The following is a 21112-nucleotide window of genomic DNA, read 5'->3' on the forward strand; positions in this document are numbered from 1 at the left end:
CAAACCATCCCCCAAAAGGCCAATTTGTTCAGTACTCAAGTTCTGAGGCAAAAAGCCTTTGAAACCGGGTCTCTGAAATGTCTGAACTGGACCTGGGGTTGAAAAGCGAACCTTTGAGGCTGGTTGGAGCCGCAGTAGCAGTCACTGCAGCACTAGTCGTGCTAACAAGTGTAACATTTCCCTCTGTCTCCTTCGATTAGACCACTGCTTTATCACACTGCTTTTTTGGCTATGTGTGTAATCTGTGTGTTGTGTGTCCGTAACACCATGTAATTGGCCCTAATGCAGCATTATTATCTATGTGCATGCAATGCCTGGCTACAAATGGTACATCTGCAGGCTTAGAGTGTTCCCAGGAGTGAATTACTATCATACACCCTGGTTATTGCTTCTCCTGTCCTGGAAGCAAGAGTACATTCAATTTAAAGTGGAAAGGTAAATAATGGTGAAACACCCTTCCTTCCCCACCAGATCAGGATAACAAGAAATATTAAGTAAGAATTTGCCTAGCAACCTCCAAGCACTCTACAATCAGAATTAAACAGAAGTAGGGATAAGGTTATCCGTGTTCAGAGATGGGTGAACAAGGACAAAGAAGGGTAAAGGTATTTGCCTAAGATCAGAGTGGAACCAGAATACAGGAGCTGTGATGTGACCTCCCCTGCTGTGGCAGTTAGTTCTGCCAACAGAGGTAGGGGGGGTGGGTTTGGAAATATTAGAGGGACAAAAAAATAATGTATGGATTAAAATAGTTACATTTCTATAATTAAGTTAAACATCTAAGTTTATATTTAAGTACATAAATGTACCATATGCACAGATAAAAGAAAGAGCTAAGTTAACATTCCTGAAGTGTTGACTTTAAGAACAATGTCAGAAATCATGAGAGTTGGCAATATTGGAAACCCCTTCCCCTGCAGCTGCAAGGGCATGGCTTCCTCCACTTTCCCAGGGAGCGAAGCCCCATGTTTTGCCAAACGCCCATGCCAGTCACTTCAGCAGCAGCCGCTCAGGGCCAGGCTGGAAACACCCCTGCCAACCAAAGTCCCACCAAGCACCAGCAGCAGTGCCAGTGCCTGCTTAGAGCCAGGTTGGACACCCCACGCCCCCCAAAGCCTCACACCCCACTGAATGCCAGCGCAAGGAGCAGCAGCAGTGCCACTCAGGCCCAAGCTAGACATCCCCTCCTCCAAATCCCCCTCAAGCACCAGCAGCAGTGGCAGGGGAAGGCAGCGGCTGCAGCTCTGCTCCCCGCTCTCCTCCCTCTGCCTGTGCCAGGGCCCTGCCAGGCCTTGCTTACCCAGGACACAGCAGCCTGTAGCTGTGCCCTGCCCTACCCTGTCCTGCCACTGCCAGACTGCTCCCCTCTTCCCCCCACCGTATAAAGATAGACAAATACAAGAGTTACAGATTCTCCATTCCCTCCTCCCTGCACCTGCGGTTGACAGCTCAGAGCAGCTGAGTCGGAGCTGAGTTCAAGTCGAACTCTGAGTGAGGATAGGGAAATGGGAGAACCATAAAGACGTCTAGGATGCTGTAGACTGAGACCTAACTTGAGTGATGAGGGGATCTAGTACAGATGTTTCATAGACTGGTCTAATCTAAATCAATTAAGTCTGATAACTACATCCTTCCAGGTCTATCCTGGAGCAGGTTCCACCATTTTTAAACCAGCCTATGTGCACTGAACTTCTGTTCTGTTGCAGGTTGAGCTCAGTTTCCGATGACTTATATTGGTTAATATGTAATGCCTGTACCTGGCTTTATGTTCCAGGTCTTGTCCCTGGTGCTTTAGTAATGCTGTTTGTAGAGGTATTTAGTAATGGCTTGATATGCAAAGGTGCTCAGTACCTGCAGCTCCTAATTACACTGGGAGACAGGATAAAAGTGCACTTCCAAAAATCAGAACCTACATTTATTTTCAGTAGCTAAAATACCCAGTTTGTGCACTTGCATTTTCTACACCATTATAATTACTACTCCTTGGCAGGACTTTTGGGTCCTGGGGTGCAAGTTTTTGTATTTTCAGTACCTGTAAAGTGCTGGTATTTTTAGCCTAGGTCAAAATATACTAGAATTAAATAAACTGTTTAGTATTTCTTAAGGGTCTTTGCTGAACAAAACAAAGTGGCTCTGGCAGTGACTAACTCACAGCTGAGCTGCCTTAACTATCCTTGGCCTCTGCTTCCAAAGCTGCCAAGAACAGCTGTTGCCAAGCATGATCCAAAGCTTCCTTGAATCCCTTCACATTTTTGGTCAGTTCTGGGTGCCTCCTGTACTAAATTCTTTGATCTCCCCAAAGAGCATTTAAATTAAAGCCCATAACCACTGTGTGGGTATATAATGAAAACAACTGATGCTGCACTGATTAATCCATTACTCTTGACTGCTGGAAAACATAATGATCTCACAAGGGGCTTTATTCACTGACGTACAGCAGTTGAGCTCTAATTTGACACCTCAAATTAGCAGCAAAAGCAATAACAGCTGGGTTTTTTGTCTCAATATTTGTACCAAACTCTGAAGTGATTTGGCACCATGCAAATGTTATTTTTAAACACAACATTAGCACAGGCAAGTAACATTCTAAATGGTCTCCAGGTGTCATGTAAAATCTACAGAAATTAATAAAAACAATTAGCTGCCAATTTTTGGTTCTTTTCTTCCTTTATCTTTAGGAACAAATTCACTATTTATCTATTTTTCAACCACTCCTGCCTCTGCCCCCAAAAATGTTATCAAAGATACAAGTGGTTCTGGCATTTTTAACTCAGGTGTCTAACTTGGGAAAAATAACAAACCAAAGGAAACTAGAAAAAAAGGAAAACATTTTTGTCAGAACTGTATGAATAAGCAGAATGCTTTTATTTGCAAGAATAGTAGTACTGCCTAATCTTTTGGTTATTTAATGCTTCACATTTGCATTTCATGCATTTGATTTAGTTTTCAGTTGCTTGTAACTTTGGCAAACTTTATCCATTTAGGCTGACATTTTACAAGACGGGTATCTCTCTCTCACTGATTTCCCTTCAAAGTTTCAACCAAAATAAGCTTGTCTTTTTTCAAGAATATAGCCAAGGAAAAAAATGCAGTGGTGGTCACTTTCTAGTGTCTCTATAGCACGGCTTATCTTAGGTAAAAGAGAAAAAAATGTGCTAGGCAGAAGCCTTTGTATCAAGGCTGTGCATTTTGCAATTGCCATGTATATCTGCCAAATTTGACTAAGTTATAGGTCACACATACTCAATAGAAACTTCTTGTAGTTTGTTAGCAAAAATTACCTAAGATTTTAAGGATGATCAAGCTTCTTACCACTCTCAGAGCTAACCAAATTATACATGTACAATGCCCATTCACTGGCTATACATAGTCTACCTTTTCACATTCACAATTTTGTGTTAGAGGCAACATTATGTTACTGTTTAAGTTAAGTCTGAGGTGAAGCAAATCTCAGCTACCAGGGGTTTTCTAAAGGCCTATGGTTGCTTATAGATATTTAACACCCCCTATTTCCCTCCCCAAAAAACAAGCCCCCACCAAAAAAACCCCCAAACCAACACATTTTACCAGAAGAAGCAGCATCCATATAGATCAGGTGCTTCGGTAGGGCTTTTTGGCACTTTTATCTAACAGCTGATTTAATCCAAATAGCCGATTCAATCAGCTGTTAGACAAAAGTGCCCAAAATGGACAACTAAAGTGCCTGATCTATACAGATGTTGGATGAGCAAGGTCCAACTAATGTCTCTTTTGGGCATGCGCTGTGCTCAGCGCAGGAGTGGGCTGAGTTTAAAGTTAAGTACCATTTTGGGTTTTTTTAATGTCTGTAAGTAACCTATGTTCTGTTTCCATGGAGGTTTGTGATGGGGAAGGAGGCCACATGAAACTCTTGCAAGTTTATAGTTAGATCTTATGTATTTATATACCATGTTTTTAATTATTAATTATTAACAGGTATGACTTCCTTTTCTAAATTCTTCATTATAATATGATTAAACACTTTGGATAGGAAATTAATTAAATTTTAAACTTAACTAAACCAAACATTTCCTGTGAAGCTGTTAACACTTGTGGCTGCTACAATAAAAATGACTATTATTTGTTATATATTCTGTAGAATCTCAGAACTGTTTTCCTCAGCAATGCTTTAAAGACTTTTCTCAAGATAGAAGATAATCTTATGTGAGGACTGTCATTTTCATATTAGCCATAAAACCACATTACAAACAAACACGATTTTCATTCTTGGTGGACATGGATAAAGTGGTAAAGAGACTACAATGCCATCTCAAAATGGGTAATTCTTTGCTAGGTCTATAAAGAACTACTAAAATGTTATTAAAAATTCTTGAAGTTTTGAACTTGAAAGAAAGAGCTTTAAAAAAACCAGGAAGCTGTCATCGTGTACATGGTGCCAATTTAATCCAAGCCTATATGTTCTTGTATTATAAGAAAGGTTTTCTCTTCAGCTTTCATATAAAATATTTTCATGAAAATATTGGACAATATCTAGCACAAGAGACATAATGGGCTGGAAAAAATGTATGTGCCTTCTCCTGTATAGAAGGAGAAAACCTCCTCAGCAGTATATTGGAAAATGGCTTATTTAGGGCCATATAAATACTTGGGTTTTGGCTTTCCATCCAACAGGGTTCTCAGCCCTAATGAGCTGGACAGTATTTTATTGATACCCCTAAATCCTAGGCACACTTGGTTCAAGACTTTGAGATACAGGGATGAAATGGAAACTTTTAGTTCTTAAATAAAGCTCTTCAGGGTAACTACGTTAAAGAATATAGTAAAAAAGATCCAGTGCTTTTTCTAGGTATCTGATTAACTTTGGATGACTGCATTTTCTTATTAGTGTTTATTTCTATATGTTTTGGTTTTATTCTACAATCAAGAAGATGCTCAACTATATGATATAGACATTCTACCACTGTCAAGCATTTTACTCCCAAAGAGGCAGTCTTACAAGCTATCCCTCTCCATTTAAGACACGAGTGTGTCATGTCTCTTACCTCTTAGGCAAGAAAAAGAGTATTCGTGTGTGGGAAACCAAGCACCTCCTGCTGCTAAAGTATTTCAATACTTACATGTTCTCAGCTACTGTCATCAAATACCTTTCATCTTTCAATACGTCATCACTTTGAAAGGTGGTGAACCTCCATTGAAAATATTCAGAATCTGTATTGCACAAAGTTCTCTGTTGTAATCTGGGGTGACAGTAGTAGAGGTGTGTTCTATTTATAGATCTGTTGCTTTCAGGATGTGAAGTAATTCTGCTTAAGCAAATTGGGCAGCTAAAAACGGTTAAAAGTAGACATTATCTCAATTTTTTGGTGATTCTTTAAGCACCTAGTTTATTGAACAGCCTTTCTTTGGGTTAAGGACACAAATATTTTTACTCTAGACTACTATTAACAACAATTGATCAAGGTGATGTTCAGTATTTCGATTTAAAACCTTATTCAAACTGTGATTCCAGAAAAGTGTCATTAGGAATTGTTCAGCTAATACCAAGCCATTCCATGTGTATAAAGTAGGTTAATGATTTACTTTATATAATTTCTGATAGTTTTATTAAGACAAGAGCACTTGCCCCATCCTTTTGCTGAGAATCTTTAATGCCATTGATTGCTACTTTATTCTAAAAAAACTTATGGTGTACTATGTACTCTCTAACATTAAGTCAAACCTGCTCTGAACTTCCCTCCCCTCCATACTGCTGCAATCCATCAATTTTGTCCTCTTCCAAATACTTGTTCCCAAGAATCACTATAGAAAGCTTTAGTTTTACCTTTGCCAGTTTATATGTTGCTCTTCTATACAGAATTTAAAACTTGAACATTTTAAGCAATATAAATAAAAAAATTCAGTGGTGGAAGGAAGATTACAAGAGCAAGAGAACAGCTTTGGGGGGGTTATTTTACTACTGCTTTTAAAAATAAATAAATAAATACAGGGTGCTCTGTCAAATGGTATTAGTATTTTCAATAACAACACAATAGAAACCGGTTTTATTTATCTTCACAAAATGTTATGAATTAAATCTCTGCCTAAAGGCTAAAAGTACTTCAGTGCATCATGCTGGGAGAGATCTTATTGTAGTTGCAAGCCCTACTATGTTAATAATTTCCTGTAAATTATTCTGACAATGGAAAAGAAAGCCGTTTCTGCAAACACTGAATAAGCTATGTTGTAACAGCTAAAATGGCACTGTTGTTTCCATTATGACATCTAATTTTCAGGTTTGTTATTACTCACTAAAACAAATCTGAACAATCAAGTCCAATTACCATCACTGTACCCAATTAAATGCCCATTAAAGTCAACTGGAAACTATTGAGTCAGGCCCTTACAGCTTATTTACTTGGGAGAGGATTTCCAAGCGAGCCAAAGGGAATTAGGACCTGAATTCCTCTTTTACTTCAATGGAATTTGGCATCTAAATCATGTAGGTGCCTTTAAAAATCCTAGTCTTTAATAATAATACATATTTCAAACACTGATAGATCATATTCTATATTGCACAGTAATTAACTTTACAGAATGATCATTTACCAAATGCTAAGCTTCCAGAGGTCTCCGTTTTATTCTACAATTCATCATGTATTCTACTTTATGGGTCCAAATTAGCTTCAGTGGAAGATAACAGAAACTGGATCAGGTACTCTACATATAATTAATACACTGAAAGCAGACCTTACACAATCCCAAGGAAGGCAAGAAAACATTATTAACCAGAGGGAACTTTTATAAATCTTCAATTCAGAACATCAGCCTGTGGGCAATATGAAGTTGATTTTTTGCTTCCAAACTAAAAGGATGTTTTACCCAACGCTTCCCATTACAGGGACAGCCTTAAAAAAATTAAAACAATTCAAACTAATGGAAACCAATTGTGGGGGCTGGAAGGAACAAGCAGCTGGACTCCACATCTTCAGAAAGAGATTGGGGGAATCCAATGATCTTCATTCCCTACTCCTAAGGTAAAGTCTTATCATATAACATCACCAAGGTGCTACAGGCTCTTGCAGAACTCTATAAAAAGAAATTCTAAAAAAAAAAACAAAAAACAAATTAATTTTATAATTTAATTCAGGAGAGAATGACCTCATATTCTTCGATTGTTTCTGATCTGAATCCATCCTAACAAATGTTATCCTCTTATGGAGTTGTTCCCCCTCCTTGAAGTACACATTTTTTCAGACTTTTTTTTATAAACCAAGTTAAGTGAAGTGCTAGCCAAAATTCTGAAGCCTGCCTTGTGCATAGTGATATGACTAGGGATCCAGGTTTTCTGTTTCCTGTGGAAAAATGGGAAAAAATGCAGATTTTTCCTTCTTAACTGAGAAAAATGCAGATTTTTCATTTTAATGGAGAAACACGGGGATTTTTAACTTTTTCAAGGAGCTCTCTTCAAGCTGGCAGCATTCCAGCCTGCAAGAGGCTGGCGGGAGTCAGGGAAGGGTCATCAGGCAGGGGGTGCCATGTGTATGTCTGTACTTACACATGCACATGGCTGCCAGGCAGCCTGGAGATCAGCTTCTGCAGGTAGCCTGGTATAGGGGTGGGGGGGGGAGAGAGGGAGGGAGGGATTGAGCCCCCTTCATAAGGAGAGAGGGAAGGAGGGCTGGAGGGTGGGAGTGATTTGGGCAGGGCTAGGGCTGGAGCTGCTGGCCAGCTGGGCCAGTGTGTGGGGCTTGGGGCCTGGGGCCAGAATGTGTGGTTGCAGGGCCATGGAGGGGAGCAGGACAGAGCCATGGGTGGCTCATTCAGGGGATGAGGGGGGTGGGACTAGCTCCCTGGCACTGTGCACACTTCTGGAGGTGAGGCAAAAGGGGCATGCGCCCCCAAGATTTGTGTACGGAGGCAGGGGCAGTGGTAGGGGTCTGGGCGGGGGCGGGGGCAGGGGCTGGGGCAGGAGTGGGCTGCCCACTGCAGGCTCAGGCTCCCCACCCTGCTACCTTCCCTGCAAGATCTCTGCAGCTCAGCAGGTGGGATCCAGCATGGCAGGACAGAGAGGGGCTGGGCAGGGAAGCCTCTTACTGCTGCAAGCCCTGTGCCACCCCGATATAGCACTGAGGGCAAAGCACCTGGCAGCAGTGGAGGTGGCAGTGCATAGTTGCACCCCTCACTGCTGCCGGGCAGGCAGGAGACACCTTGCCATGCTGGCATGGAGCTCCCAGTGGCAGCAATGAGCTTTCCCACCCGGCTCCACTCTGGCTTGCAAGCTGGGTCCTGCCCACTGGGCTGTGGAGGCCTCAAGGGGAGGGCAACAGTGCAGGGAGTCGAAGCCCATAGTAGGCAACTCACACCTGCCCCCATTCCCCCATGGGCTCTGCTCCAACCATGCTGCTCATGGGACAGGGGAACTAGGCTCCGTGCTCTGCTGCAGCAATTGCTGCCTCCCGTAGGTAGCAGTAGGGGCTCGGGTGCTGCTGAGGGGGGCAAGGGGCTGTGGACCTGGGTCTGGCCTGGCCACGTAGCCCTGGCAGTTGGGAGCCCCCTCCGGCAGGGCTGGGGGTTGAGGGGGCTGTGGATGGGAAGTGAGGGGCACCAGCAGGGTTGGGAGGCTGTGGGTGGGGAATGAGGGGCAGCAGTAGGGCTGTGGGGCTGTGGGTGGGGAGTGAGGTACATCCTGGTGAGCAAAGGGGGCAGGGGGAACTCTGATTTTCCATGGTAAAATACCCAAAATCAAATACCAACATTTATAGATACTTCAAATTTATTATAGTGATTGAGGCACTGGTAGGCTTGTAAATCGCTTTAAGATTGTAAATATATCATTAACACATGTTCAGTTGATACCTATTATGATATTTCATTTTAACCATGGTTTTTGAGGGGTTCTAATCCGAGAACTTGCGATTTTTATCAGAGAATTTGCTATTTTTAAACAGAGAAAACCAGGACCCCTGGATATGACTATAGTAGACTGAAATGAGTTATCCTTCTGGGAATGGAAAAGGTTGATAAAAAATGTTCTGTGTACCTGTTCTCTAATCTTATGACTGGCTTTGCTTGTTAACATTTTCAGTCCTCTCCATGTCTCACACTGTGCCAGCTGTTGCCACGCAGCCATTTGCCGCAATGCGGCATTGCCTGCTATGACTGAGGTAACCTGAGTGAGGCTAATCATCCCCCATATGACACTGCCAACTACTCTACGAGCCTGAGAATATCAATGAGCTGGAGGTGGGGTCCAAGCTAGTACTCCATTAAAGGCATGTCTACTCTGCAGTAAGAGGTATGACATTAGCATATATAGACCTCCCTTTTCTAGTGTTAACCTAGGCATCTTGTATACCCAAAGCTAACAGGGTAGCCACAGGACACATCTACATAAGACACTTAATGTATAGTAGACTAACTCTATTGCACATTAGCGCATCATGCAAAAACTGTGCTAATACACTAATGCACAGTTTCACAAAAAGACCACGTGCCTCTACTACTGCACATTAGCACCAGCTATTGCACATTTATGTAGTACCTCATATTAGAGGTGCTAAACATAATGCACAGAAGCAAAGGCACATTAATGCACACGTAGACATGCCCACAATCACAGGTTTCTGTGTAGCAGGCATTACAAGCTTGTCTTGCATTCTGGGTATGTAATATAGGTGACTAACTTTTACTAAAGCCTGTTCTTAGATTCTCATTTCTTCACATCATTGCTTGTCTACACAGCCACATCATGAGTTGAAAGAGGAGGTATTTGGAGGGAGCCCATAACTCTACTTGCAATTGTCCCTCCACGCTAAAGAGAAGGTTTGCTTTCCACAGCTACCCACTATGACCTACATGCCTACACTTGGGAAGATGTACCTTAAGAAGCAAACAACAAAATAATTAATAGATATGACAGATGTAGGAAAAACATATTAAGCTTTTAGCTGTTTTGTTTTAAGGGACTCAGAAGGAGAAAAGAACACAAGCTCTTTAATGAAGGAATGTCACTTGTATTGCCAGAAAAGACAGGATATTTTCCCTTTACAGTATTTTATATTCTAATGTAGTATTTATACCTTATATGAAAAATTGTATTTATTATCCATATGTACAAATTATAGGGGCAAAAATGAAACCCGCATGCTGCAAATTTAGAAGTTGCATGTTCAAATAAATCTCATTAGAAGTTATTTATATAGGAGGCAAAGCTATTTTAAGATGGCTAAGCCCACCTCTTGTATATATGCTATCCCCATCCTTTTGGCTTAACATGCAAGAGTCTGTGCTTCAACAATAAACCAAAAATATGCATTTTTTTCTAGCAGTGACAAATTGAATCTAACCTAGAAAGGAAAAATTAAAAAAAAATGCTACAGGTTTTAAAATCCTATATATCTGCAAAATTTCTCCAAGCTGTTAATTTTTCAAAAAAGATCATAGCCATAAGGCTTCTTTAAGTCAATAACTGTACATACAAGCTACATTCATCCACTACCATGCGATGTAACCATGAGGCCAACATAGTTTGAATGTCAAATACTCACAGTTATCCATTTGCAATCAGTCCACAGAGTAAAAACATTTCAAAACAAAATTCAAAACAACTTGAAGTAATCATTATCTGCCTGTGAATATTGTGCAAATGTGAAAAGCTTCTAAATAAAACTGTATCAATTATTCCCTACAAATTATACAGGCATTTGCACGTACACATGCACAACAGGATACAATCTCCATTGTATCTTTCCATTGTATCTTGTATTAGTTCAAGTACCTCACCTGGTTTCAAGCACCATGACAGTAGAAGAGAGATGGTCTCTGAGATATAATGAACCCAAGTCTTATAGAACTTTACAGACCAACCCAGCTAGAATAACATAGAAGAGCCAATAGGAAGCTTGCATCAGTCAAGAACTGAAGAAAGAAGCACTCCCCTCCCCCTGACCCCGCCCAGCAATCAGACAACCTCATTCTGCACCAACTGGAGCTTCTGAGTAGTCTTCAAGGGTAGTCTTGTGTATGCTGCATTGCGGCAGTCCATTGATTATGGTGGTCAAGTCCAAATCTGAGGTAAATCGCCACAAGCACCTCCCCAGAAAAGAAACGGAAACGGGCACTATTGGTGTCTGATACGAGCTTGGATTCCAGAACCAGAAAGTGTAAAAGCAATTTGAAACTATGAACCTTTATAACAAAGTCCTTCTTCATTATATTCTAGATTCTTCTAGCAACCCACCCACCTCACCTGTGTTGAGTTTGATCTATCTTGCTTTTATTGGAATCTTAATATCTGCCAGATTTGCAAACACAATAGTTATATCACAGCCTCTACATTCGATGAAAATGAGATGAAGGTATGAGGTTTCTGAATTTTTTCAAGGCCTCATAAGTGAAAAACAGCCTTGTAAAGCCTCACTTCACTAGTCCCTCGGGACAAATTAGAAATCGGGACAAATTAGAAATTGCCTAAATCCACCCTTTGAGATCTCTGTGACTGAGTAGAACAGAATTATTTAAAAGCAATACAACCTATCCTAAGGTTTATGTTTGATCTAACAAAAGCTCAAAGTCAAGGGTTTCTATGGAAATGAAAAAGTCAACAGCATCGATATTAGTACATAACTTATACAGTATATAACAGATAAAATTTTGCTAATATGTATGTTAGCTCCTTAATAGTATTCATTTCTAACACTTCAATAAGCTCAGTCTATAAAATGTTTTTAAAGGTTTAGCACTCAGTTATTTTAAAATAAAGGGTCATACTTCCTTTTTTAATAAATGCTCTTTTACTTTACCTTTTAATAATGAAATTGCACATTAAGCAAAGAAAGCTTGACTTACAAAGATCATTGCTGCCTTTATTAAAAATGTAACTTTAGTATTTTGTTTTGTATTGAATCACAACCTAAGATTGTTTGTGTCATAAGACCTCAGTTCCTTTCAATCATGTACCTCGATTCATTGTATAGATAGCTCTTTAGATATATTTATACTACACAGTCATAAATAAACAAAATTAAACCCTAGAAGATCTGTGATTATGTCTACTTTTAGATTAAAAGCAGCCTCTAATTCTGTATATACAATTTTAAACCAATCTCAGAATTATAGATGTAATTTTTTTATGTGAGCACAATTTGTTCATAAAAATGAAAATTAAATATCTACATTCTATCATTTTAAATGCAAAATGTTTCTCAATCTGGAATTTTTGGAAAATTCTAAATATAAAACATCAAACAGACGTTCTGAATCCTAGCAATTTAAGTTGAAAAATAAATATTTAATATGGCGCACAGGGAATGGTTAATCAGCAACACAGATATGGAGAATCAGCCAAGGTACATTTTTTTCTACCATGTTGAAAAATTTCCTTTTAATTTTGAAGAAAATGGATTTATTTTGTGCCTTAGGCTTAGAGCCCTCAAAGAATTTGCCCCGCCAGTAGGTTTTTCTTTTGTTATGCTGGAGATCCAGCTCCGCATCTGTGTTAGACACAGGTGCATCCGCATAGCACAGGGATAGGGCAATCTCTAAGAAAAACAGTTCTAAAGACATCGAGAGCTTCATAGGTCATGACCAAATCCTTAAGTTGCACCTGAAGACCTAAGGTAAGTCTGTACAGTTCTAGGAGTATGGGTGTCCTGTTTTTCCCATTCAGTAAGCAACATGCCCCACTCATGAGGCAAGTGTTGCTACTTTCTGAATCAGTTTTTTTCTGAATAGTAACATATTGAAATAACACGCTGAAATAATTTAATCTTAAAGTATCAATGGCCTGAGTAGTCATGGCAAGATTAGCATCTGAAAAAAGCATGTAGCCTTCTAGCCAAGCAAGTGAAAGACAACTGACTGCACAAATCACCCCCAAATTATAGATCCTGATAACACATGGTGAATTAACTTCCACAGTCCAAAAGGCTGGTATTACATTTATAAGACATATTCAGTCCAATACATTATTGTCATCTAAATCTTGCCTAGGTTGAGTTTCACCTAGCTCACTCTCACCACAGCCATGTTTCAACTAGTTTTAGCTAAGATGTTGAGCTGCATCATTTGAGTTGGGTGAGTTAAAGATACACAGCTGGGTGTCAACAGAGGTACACTGTTGATTTCCTTAAGATCAGCAGTCAAAGCTAAATGTTCACCTTAAATTGCCTATAGTTCTGAAAGCAATACTACTTTAGTCACAGGGGAGGAAGATCAAGCAAGGCAGTCATGAACCAAATACTGCATGCAAGTAAAACAATTCATACCATGGGAAAGCAGGTTGGCAGAGATCCCTATGTATTACTGGAGACTTGACCTGCAAGCTTCTTAGTACAATATCTACAGCACCAAAAGAGAGTTTATGTTCTGACAGATAACAAAATGTACGTGTGTGTTAATGATTTACAGAAATAATAGTTCCAAAAGGGTACTGCTCTTGTCCTGATGAGTTCTGCAGTCTTAAGAGCTTCTGAGTACTGTTAAAAGGGAAAAAGGGAAAGGAATGTGGGACGAGCAGAATGGACACAGCACTCAAATACTAAATGCTTTAGCAAGTGAAAACAATCCTCTGTAAATAAGTGATATATGTATGATAACATTTATGTCCAATGGAAATGTTAATCAATATAATTTGCTGTGAATGGCTGGAATACTGCAGGAGAAAGAAAACTACTACTTGTAATAAACATATTTATGCAAATGTACTGATTCCCACCAAAAAGCGATTACCATTTCATCCTTAATGGGCACTGAGGGTTTTCACTACGACTCTCTCTTCCCTCTTTTTATTTTGTCTTTGCCTGTTTTGGATACAAAACGTGTCACCTTTGTGCCATCTGGATAGTGTCCCTGCTGCTATGCTATACTTTGAACATCATATTTTGCATTTTTTATAGAAGCAAGATTCTCTTCAATTCCATCTCTAGATTACGAGCAATGATACTAGATCTCTCAATGACAATTTCAGCAAATAAAAACATTTCTTAGCAAACAAGCATTAAAACATTCTACCTGCCCACTACATGTATCATTCTTCATTTTCAATTTATAAAGCCTACTATTCTCACACACAGGATTTCAGCTTCTATCAAGGTCTTTGAGCTTTCTAAAAGTCCTCTAGAGCACAAGTTTACAAGACATTTCTTGGACTCATCTTATCTCATATTTGATTATAATGGAATGTTGAATAACAGCAATCATGCTCTCAAGGCATATTGCTTCCCTCCTCATCATCAAGACCAAACTGAGATAGGAACTGATAAAGGAAAAAATGACTGGTCATTCTCATAATACTTATCACTGGAGTTGATCCAGATAGCTAATGAAGTAGAGAAAAGTGGAGGTAGCCATCTGTCCAGTGATACCTCTATGCACGGAGGCATAGATACTTCACTATAGCCAAGCCTACCTTTATTCCATCTCTGGCATAATTTGACCATTCTTTGAGACTAGCTCCCATGTGCTGATCCTGGGGGGGAAAATGGCTAGTGCTTCTGTCAGAAAAGGTATAACTAGCATTCTACATTGTTTTGGAATACACAGAACAGAATTATACAAAGCCATACCATCCATTATGATTACTCAGACCAGGCTGCTAGTTTTTTGTTTTTATCACATGTATTTGGTATTAATATTATTATCCATTAACAAAATTATAGAAATATTTGTAACCCAGATTCAGTATCAACTTAAATTTGCTATTTTTTGTTTACTTGAGCTAAAATGCACATTCACTTAAATAAAGCAGAGGATAATTATTTTATTTCTACTACACAAAAGTATGCATGACTAAAACAAAGAGGTATACACACAATTCTTGTGAAATTTAATTCCTACTGTATCCTGGTTTCAAATTTAATCTTGATTGCCTGAACTGATCACAATTTAGAGCAAGGAATCATATTCTTGTGGCATTTGCAAGCTTTCATTAAGCAATGACATCTCATACATTTAGAATTTTGTCATGACTAGCTCTGCCTCTCAAGGTAGTAGAACCAAATAAAATGTTTCCATCTACTTCAGACCCACCTGTGAAAAATATTGTGTAAAAAAATAAAACTGACTTTATACACAATGGAGTAAGACAGTAAACAGAAGAAAACTAGAGGAAAAGTTAAATCCTGATTCATGCTAATAAAAATGTCCAAAACTTTGCTCAGCTGAAAAAAACAACAACAACACACCACGTATTGTATTCAAGAGTTCACTTTATGTCATAAGTTATTGTGGAACACTGTCTTACTTTGCATGGCACAATATTTCCAATGGTAATTAGCAACAAAAGGTAAAGGCACCAGTTTATCATAATCCATGGCAACAGAAATGTATAGAAGAAAAAATCTAAGGATCTAAGGTATATGATGGGAATCACATTGCACTTCTGAAACTTTCACTGACTGTCAATGGATGTTTACATAAAGGTCCAGGGAACTGTACGATCCAAATATAGGCTGGTTTTGTAGATTACAATGTGTTCATCAGAATATAAGCTTCTATTGAAAGGAAATTTAACAGAAAAGTCATGTACATTAGTTGCACTACAGTGTATCTGTGTATTTTAGTCCGTATTATGGATTTCATTTGCGATAGAAGGCAGACAAATTCAAATTCAACATTTTTCAACATGGCCTTTGGCAGTTGAAGGGCTAAAGCATTTTCATTTAGGATCTAGAAAATATTTTGCTAGTTTGTCTTTAGATTAACATGCTTTTTACAAATTGGCAGACTACAACAACTGAAGTATGGACTTGAGCTTTTGGTGCTCATTTCACTAGGGTTAGATTTATGTTTGCTTTACACTAGAACTGCTGTAACTATGGTTTTCAACATTATTTGTGAATTTACTATGAACACACTAGAAATGGCTATGCTTTATATATATATCTATATTGTTGGTAGCAGCAGACTCTTAAGTTATAAAGTAATATCCAATATCTTCAACAAGATAATTCACACAAGTAGAACTACTCATAGGAAGATGGCATTTTCAGCCTTTATCCCTATTTGGACAGTATGAAACACAGCTGGAAAAACCAAGATGAGAAGTAGGATATTACTGTGGATCAATAAATTAGTGAATATCATTGTTTATAATGTATTAAGAACAAACAAATATTGTTAGTGGTGCAAAGACTAATAGATATTTTTGGAATGACATTTCTAGGTATTCTTTCAGGAAAATTCTTGGTATGAGGTCATTCTGTTTCTTTCCACCTTTGAAAACTTCAGTTATTAAAATTCCAAGCTTAAATTTCAGAAAGCTTTTCAGGAAATGTTATAAATGAGGACCAATGAACAAAAAATGCCCTGCCACCCCCAACCAGCTTTAAAAAAATTAAACCCTCCAACGCCAGTTTTTTACAACCATTTAGAATTAATCCTCTCTTGCCCACACTACAACCATGCTGTCAGTTTTCAAGACTGGAACATGTAAACGGTTTCAGCATAGGAGATTTCCTTGTATAGGTTCAAATTCCTAAAGCGCAAAGGCTAAACAAACCAAAAAGCAATCACTTCTTCTCCATATCTTTTTTTGAAGCAATCATCCTAATAACTGGATAACTAAAGATACCCAGATTATTTAGCATTTCACTGCTGATGGCAACAGCCGAAAAGTCCAGCTTGTCAATCCTTGTCCATTTTGGCTGGACATAATGAACTCATGTCATCATTCATTATGCCTCTTTCTAGAACTTCTTTTGAAAGGAAGTTCTAAAAAATCAATGACAAAATTGTTATCAAACAGCTTTATTAGTGACCAGATATCCTTCTGATATCTTAAAAAATCAAGATCCTTGCTAATATCCTTCTAATTTTGAAAAAAAATGAATGGCATGCTGTCAATAGCTATGCAAATATGGATAGGAGGTTTTGGGGGGGTTGCAGTTATTTTGTTTTTTAAATGAATTTTAGCTTGTCACCAGCTAAGCTGGTTCAGTTTAACACCTTAATAAATATTTTTCAAAACACTGTTATGTCTTATGTTAATATCTTGGCACCATAAGCCAAACATTCACTGTAGTAGAACTGAATAATCGTCTCCTCACAGAACGAACAGTTTCTGGGTGGAAAATCCACAAAATTTTGCTCAAGTTTTCTACATGTTTACTTCCTGCCAGGATATCATTCACAAAATATTTTTGTTGCGCCACTTTATAAATGCATGGTAAGCTTATATTGTATTATGATTTTATTGTTTTCATGCATTTTTTTTCTTACGGCTTAAGAGTTAAGGACAAAATAATAAAAAATATGCAGAAGGAACAGTGAGAAATGAAAAAAAAAATCCTCAACCATTATACTAGCATTATTCTAAATAAACATTTGTATAAACAATAAAAAAACTGAAACAACTAAAAAGTAATTATGTCAGTTCTTGTCTATGCAAAGACATTTATCAATGCCTTGATTTAGAAGTAAAGAAAGGTGACAAATGTAAGTCTCTCTTTATTTCCAACATTTTTAAGAGTTTGTGAAACAACTTCAGGCCTAGAGCCTGTAATCTGAGTCTCATAGGCGTTCCTTTGTGTCTAGTATCCTGTTATGGACAATGGACTCTGCACAGATCCAAGCATTTGCCTATAAAATTATTGGATTGGGGCCACTGGGGGCATGAGCTCTAAGGCATCAAAAAGAGACTGATAAACAGGGTAGTGATCAAAAGAAGTAAGTGATGTTGGGAGACATACACAGTGTCTGTTCTTTGATCAGACTGGTAGCTTCAGTTACAAATTAATTGCACTACCCCAAAGGTGACTGACAGTGGCAAAGAAGCTGGCATTATAATGTTGGAGTAGTGTAATTAACTACTACCTTAGGTCCAATTTTATCATTGGCTCTGCATAATTTGCAGTTTGCTGGAAAACAGCTGTCTTCACAACCAGAGAAAAAGAAAAACTAGGAAACTAAAGTAGGTGCCTATACATGCATCAAGTTTTGCCTGACAACTAAGAGCCATTAACAGTTCATGGGACTCTCTCCTTTCTCTGGGACAATTTGCCTACATGATTTCTTTCTCACTTTTAAATCTAGTATTTTGCAAAGCTTCTGTAGAACCTCTTTTGCCTCTCTTCATTTAAGAGACAAATATAACATGGAAATGGACTTGTTAAAACTAAGTGTAGCTATTTATCTTCTGAATAACACTAAAAATGAGCAAGGCAGGTTACCAACAGAGGGGAACCCTTCCCCCACCATAAAAAACATGAAGACCCTATTCTCTGCCCTGAACAGTTTGCAATGCAAGCAAAATTTTGCATTCATGCAAACATGTGCGTGTGTTAGTGCACATACACATGTGCGCACACATGTGCGCTGTCTGAAAAAGACTGAAAGCTTTTAATTTGTAGATAAATGAAATGAACAGGTTTCAATCCATTGGGTATCTTTGCAAATTATTAACACTCATTAGTTCCAAAATGATAGCTGCCAAAATTATTATACACTCATTTTGTGACACACTACATGTGCAAATGTACTTCCCTGGAATTTTTGGAACACTGTCTGTGCTCCCTTGAGGTACTCCCAGTTTCACTTTTACCATGCCTTCCACTGGCTCAAAATGTTTTAATATTTCACTCTTTGTATTTTAAAGCTGAAGGTGTGACATTCTCTTACAAGTTGAAGTGCTGTGTTTTATTTCAGAGACTCTCCGAAGTATTCAAAATTAGTAAGGTAAACAATTCAAACTAGGGAGGAAAAATACAGCTGGGATTTTGTCTTGGCAAGGAAGATCCCATTAGAAATATTTAGTACCAACCAATTTTCTCATCTCTTAGAATTAAGATTGATTTTTTCCCCATAGCAGCATGCCTGTGTTGAAAATTAAAAATTCACAGATTGAATGATTATGACTAATTTTACACTCTGAGCAAGAATAGAACAATTTTGCCTCTCAACAACTGTATTGATTTGGGAATGGTTTAGAATTAAGCCATCATGCACAAATGGTTATGTAAACTAATTCAAGATTTAATAGGGTCTGGAAACAACAGGGAACAAAAAAGTGCATCTATCAAGTATGCTAGAACCAAAAGAATTTGGAATGTTATGCTGAAAAATTAATATATTTGGCTAATCAATACATTTTGGTGCAAGTTATAGCACAATCTAATGTTAGTAGAGGACTTAGACACACTCCACAGATGACAATTAATGCTATCAGAAAAAGCATGAGAACTGAACATATGCTTTTGAATAACTGGATCAGTTTTATAATAGCCAGTTACTGATCTCTGTTTTGTTTTGTTTTTTCCTCTTTTTTAAAATAGAATAGTCTTTTTGATCTGATAGAGTTGGACAACTTCATTCTGGCATTTCATTACCTTTTCTACAAATGTTATTAATTCACAATAAATGTCCTTTCTTTCTAGCCTGTATTCTTTATAAAACAAGTTTGCAGCTAAGTGATCCTTTAAATTCCTAACAGAGCTCAGTGTGAGCAAGAAACAATTTCTGATTAATAGCAATATATTTATTATGTATAGGGATTTCAGGATTTGACAGGAGGAGACCATAAGTACTTATGTGATTATCTGAGATGATCATGAAAACAGCCTTAAGTAATTTGGAAGAATGTTCCTGCTAATGCCAAAATTGAAGCCAAAACTCTCATTGGCTTTAGTGAGAGCAGGAGAGGATCCTCAGGTAAGAACTCCTATAGCATTATACAGGCATTTTTAGGCTTTTGGTTATTAATTTATGCTCTGCATGTATAGTCCTTTGTATTGCCAGGACTCAGAATTCAAAAGCCTCTGAAGTATCTCCAGGTTAGCTTGCCTGCACGAGGCACGTGTAACAACCATCCATGGTTTCGTATCATTTAAATAAGCACTACTTTTTTTAGTAGTCTGGATGGGGCCTTCTTTCCTGTATTTCATTGCATATACTTTCTGTACTGGACCACTCTTACCTTTGCTTCAGGTGGTAAATCAGAGGTTTGTATTCAATCCTCCCCCACTTTTTTGCCACAGTTGCATATCTTAAGAAATGTTAATGCACTGTGCTTTGAAGAATTAACTTTCAGATAACAAGAAAGGCTTTGAATCAGCTTATTTAGTCAAGCAGTATATTAGAAAATGTCTCTTTGCTCAAATAATTAACCACATTAGAAACAGTCAAATCATTCTCGGTCTAGATATTTAACTATGTGTAATATTCAATTTTACAGAAAATGAGTACTACACACAACCTAGTTCACATGTCTGTATCACAAATACTGGCTTCACTGCTGAATCCTATTTAAAAATTATGAAATTTATGCTCATTGCCATTCTATTTCACTTAAAGCATTCAAAAGGATGTACTTTATAGAAGCTTGAGATAATATCAAAGGCTCAAGCTTGTCTGTCTGTTTGTAAAGCTGTTGTCTGCAGGTTTAAAAGCTGATGGATAAAGTTCCTATTACATATTGAACAAAACTTGATATTATTTTAGTTCTTAGAATTGGACCTCCCCTCGCAGTCAATTCACTGACCAGTCTTGTTGATGCCCCTACACACCCCGCCCCCCACCCCCTTTAAAAATAAATAAAATCCTCTCTCCAGGTTATTGCAAGGTATCTCTAAATCTTCTCTCCAAACCTGTTACCCATCCCTTACTCCACATTATATGTACTTGAATAAGCTTCTGGCTCTACAGAGCATATACTGCCTGAGCTTTGGATATTGGTGAACCCCATCCCTTTCACACAGCAACAAATATGGCAATTTCTATGCTCCTCAGGAGCATCAGGATATTAGTCATCTATTGTAGTTTAATTAGCAAAAACCCCAGCCTGGGGGAGGTGAGAAATTTCACTTTACTGGTGGTAACACTTTCGTCTGGAGTAAGAAGAGGGCATATACAATCTCTACATTTAAATAGCACTGCAGCATGGAAAGAAACACATGCACACATACACACAAAAGAAATCACAAAGTCAACTCACAGAATCTCCAAGTCACGCAGGGCTCTGAAGGCTCCATCTTCAATGCAGCTGATCTGGTTGTTGTCCAGTTGCCTGCAGGAAGGAAGGGAAAGTGTGAAGGCTTGCTGGGTAACCAAGCTGCCTTAGAGCACCGGGTTCCAAGGCTTTCCTGTCACTAAGGTGTCCCTCCACCCCCTTGCAGTCTTTGCTCGTCACCCAGGAGGAGGTTTGCTCATAGTCTGCCACGCT

General features: G+C 38.4%; 1 protein-coding gene across 1 annotated transcript in view; it reads right to left on the bottom strand.

Moving 5' to 3' along the window:
- The window catches only part of SLIT3 (slit guidance ligand 3), a 946021-nt gene that overhangs the window by 367730 nt on the left and 557179 nt on the right, over positions 1-21112 (bottom strand). Inside the window, exon 6 of the mRNA XM_090064655.1 lies at positions 20885-20956. Coding sequence (XP_089920781.1) covers positions 20885-20956 — 72 coding nt within the window. The remainder of the gene's footprint in view (positions 1-20884; positions 20957-21112) is intronic.

The sequence above is a fragment of the Crocodylus siamensis genome, chromosome 10, assembly GCF_052110815.1.
Source record: "Crocodylus siamensis isolate JL-2025a chromosome 10, ASM5211081v1, whole genome shotgun sequence".
In the NCBI taxonomy this organism is placed as follows: domain Eukaryota; kingdom Metazoa; phylum Chordata; order Crocodylia; family Crocodylidae; genus Crocodylus; species Crocodylus siamensis.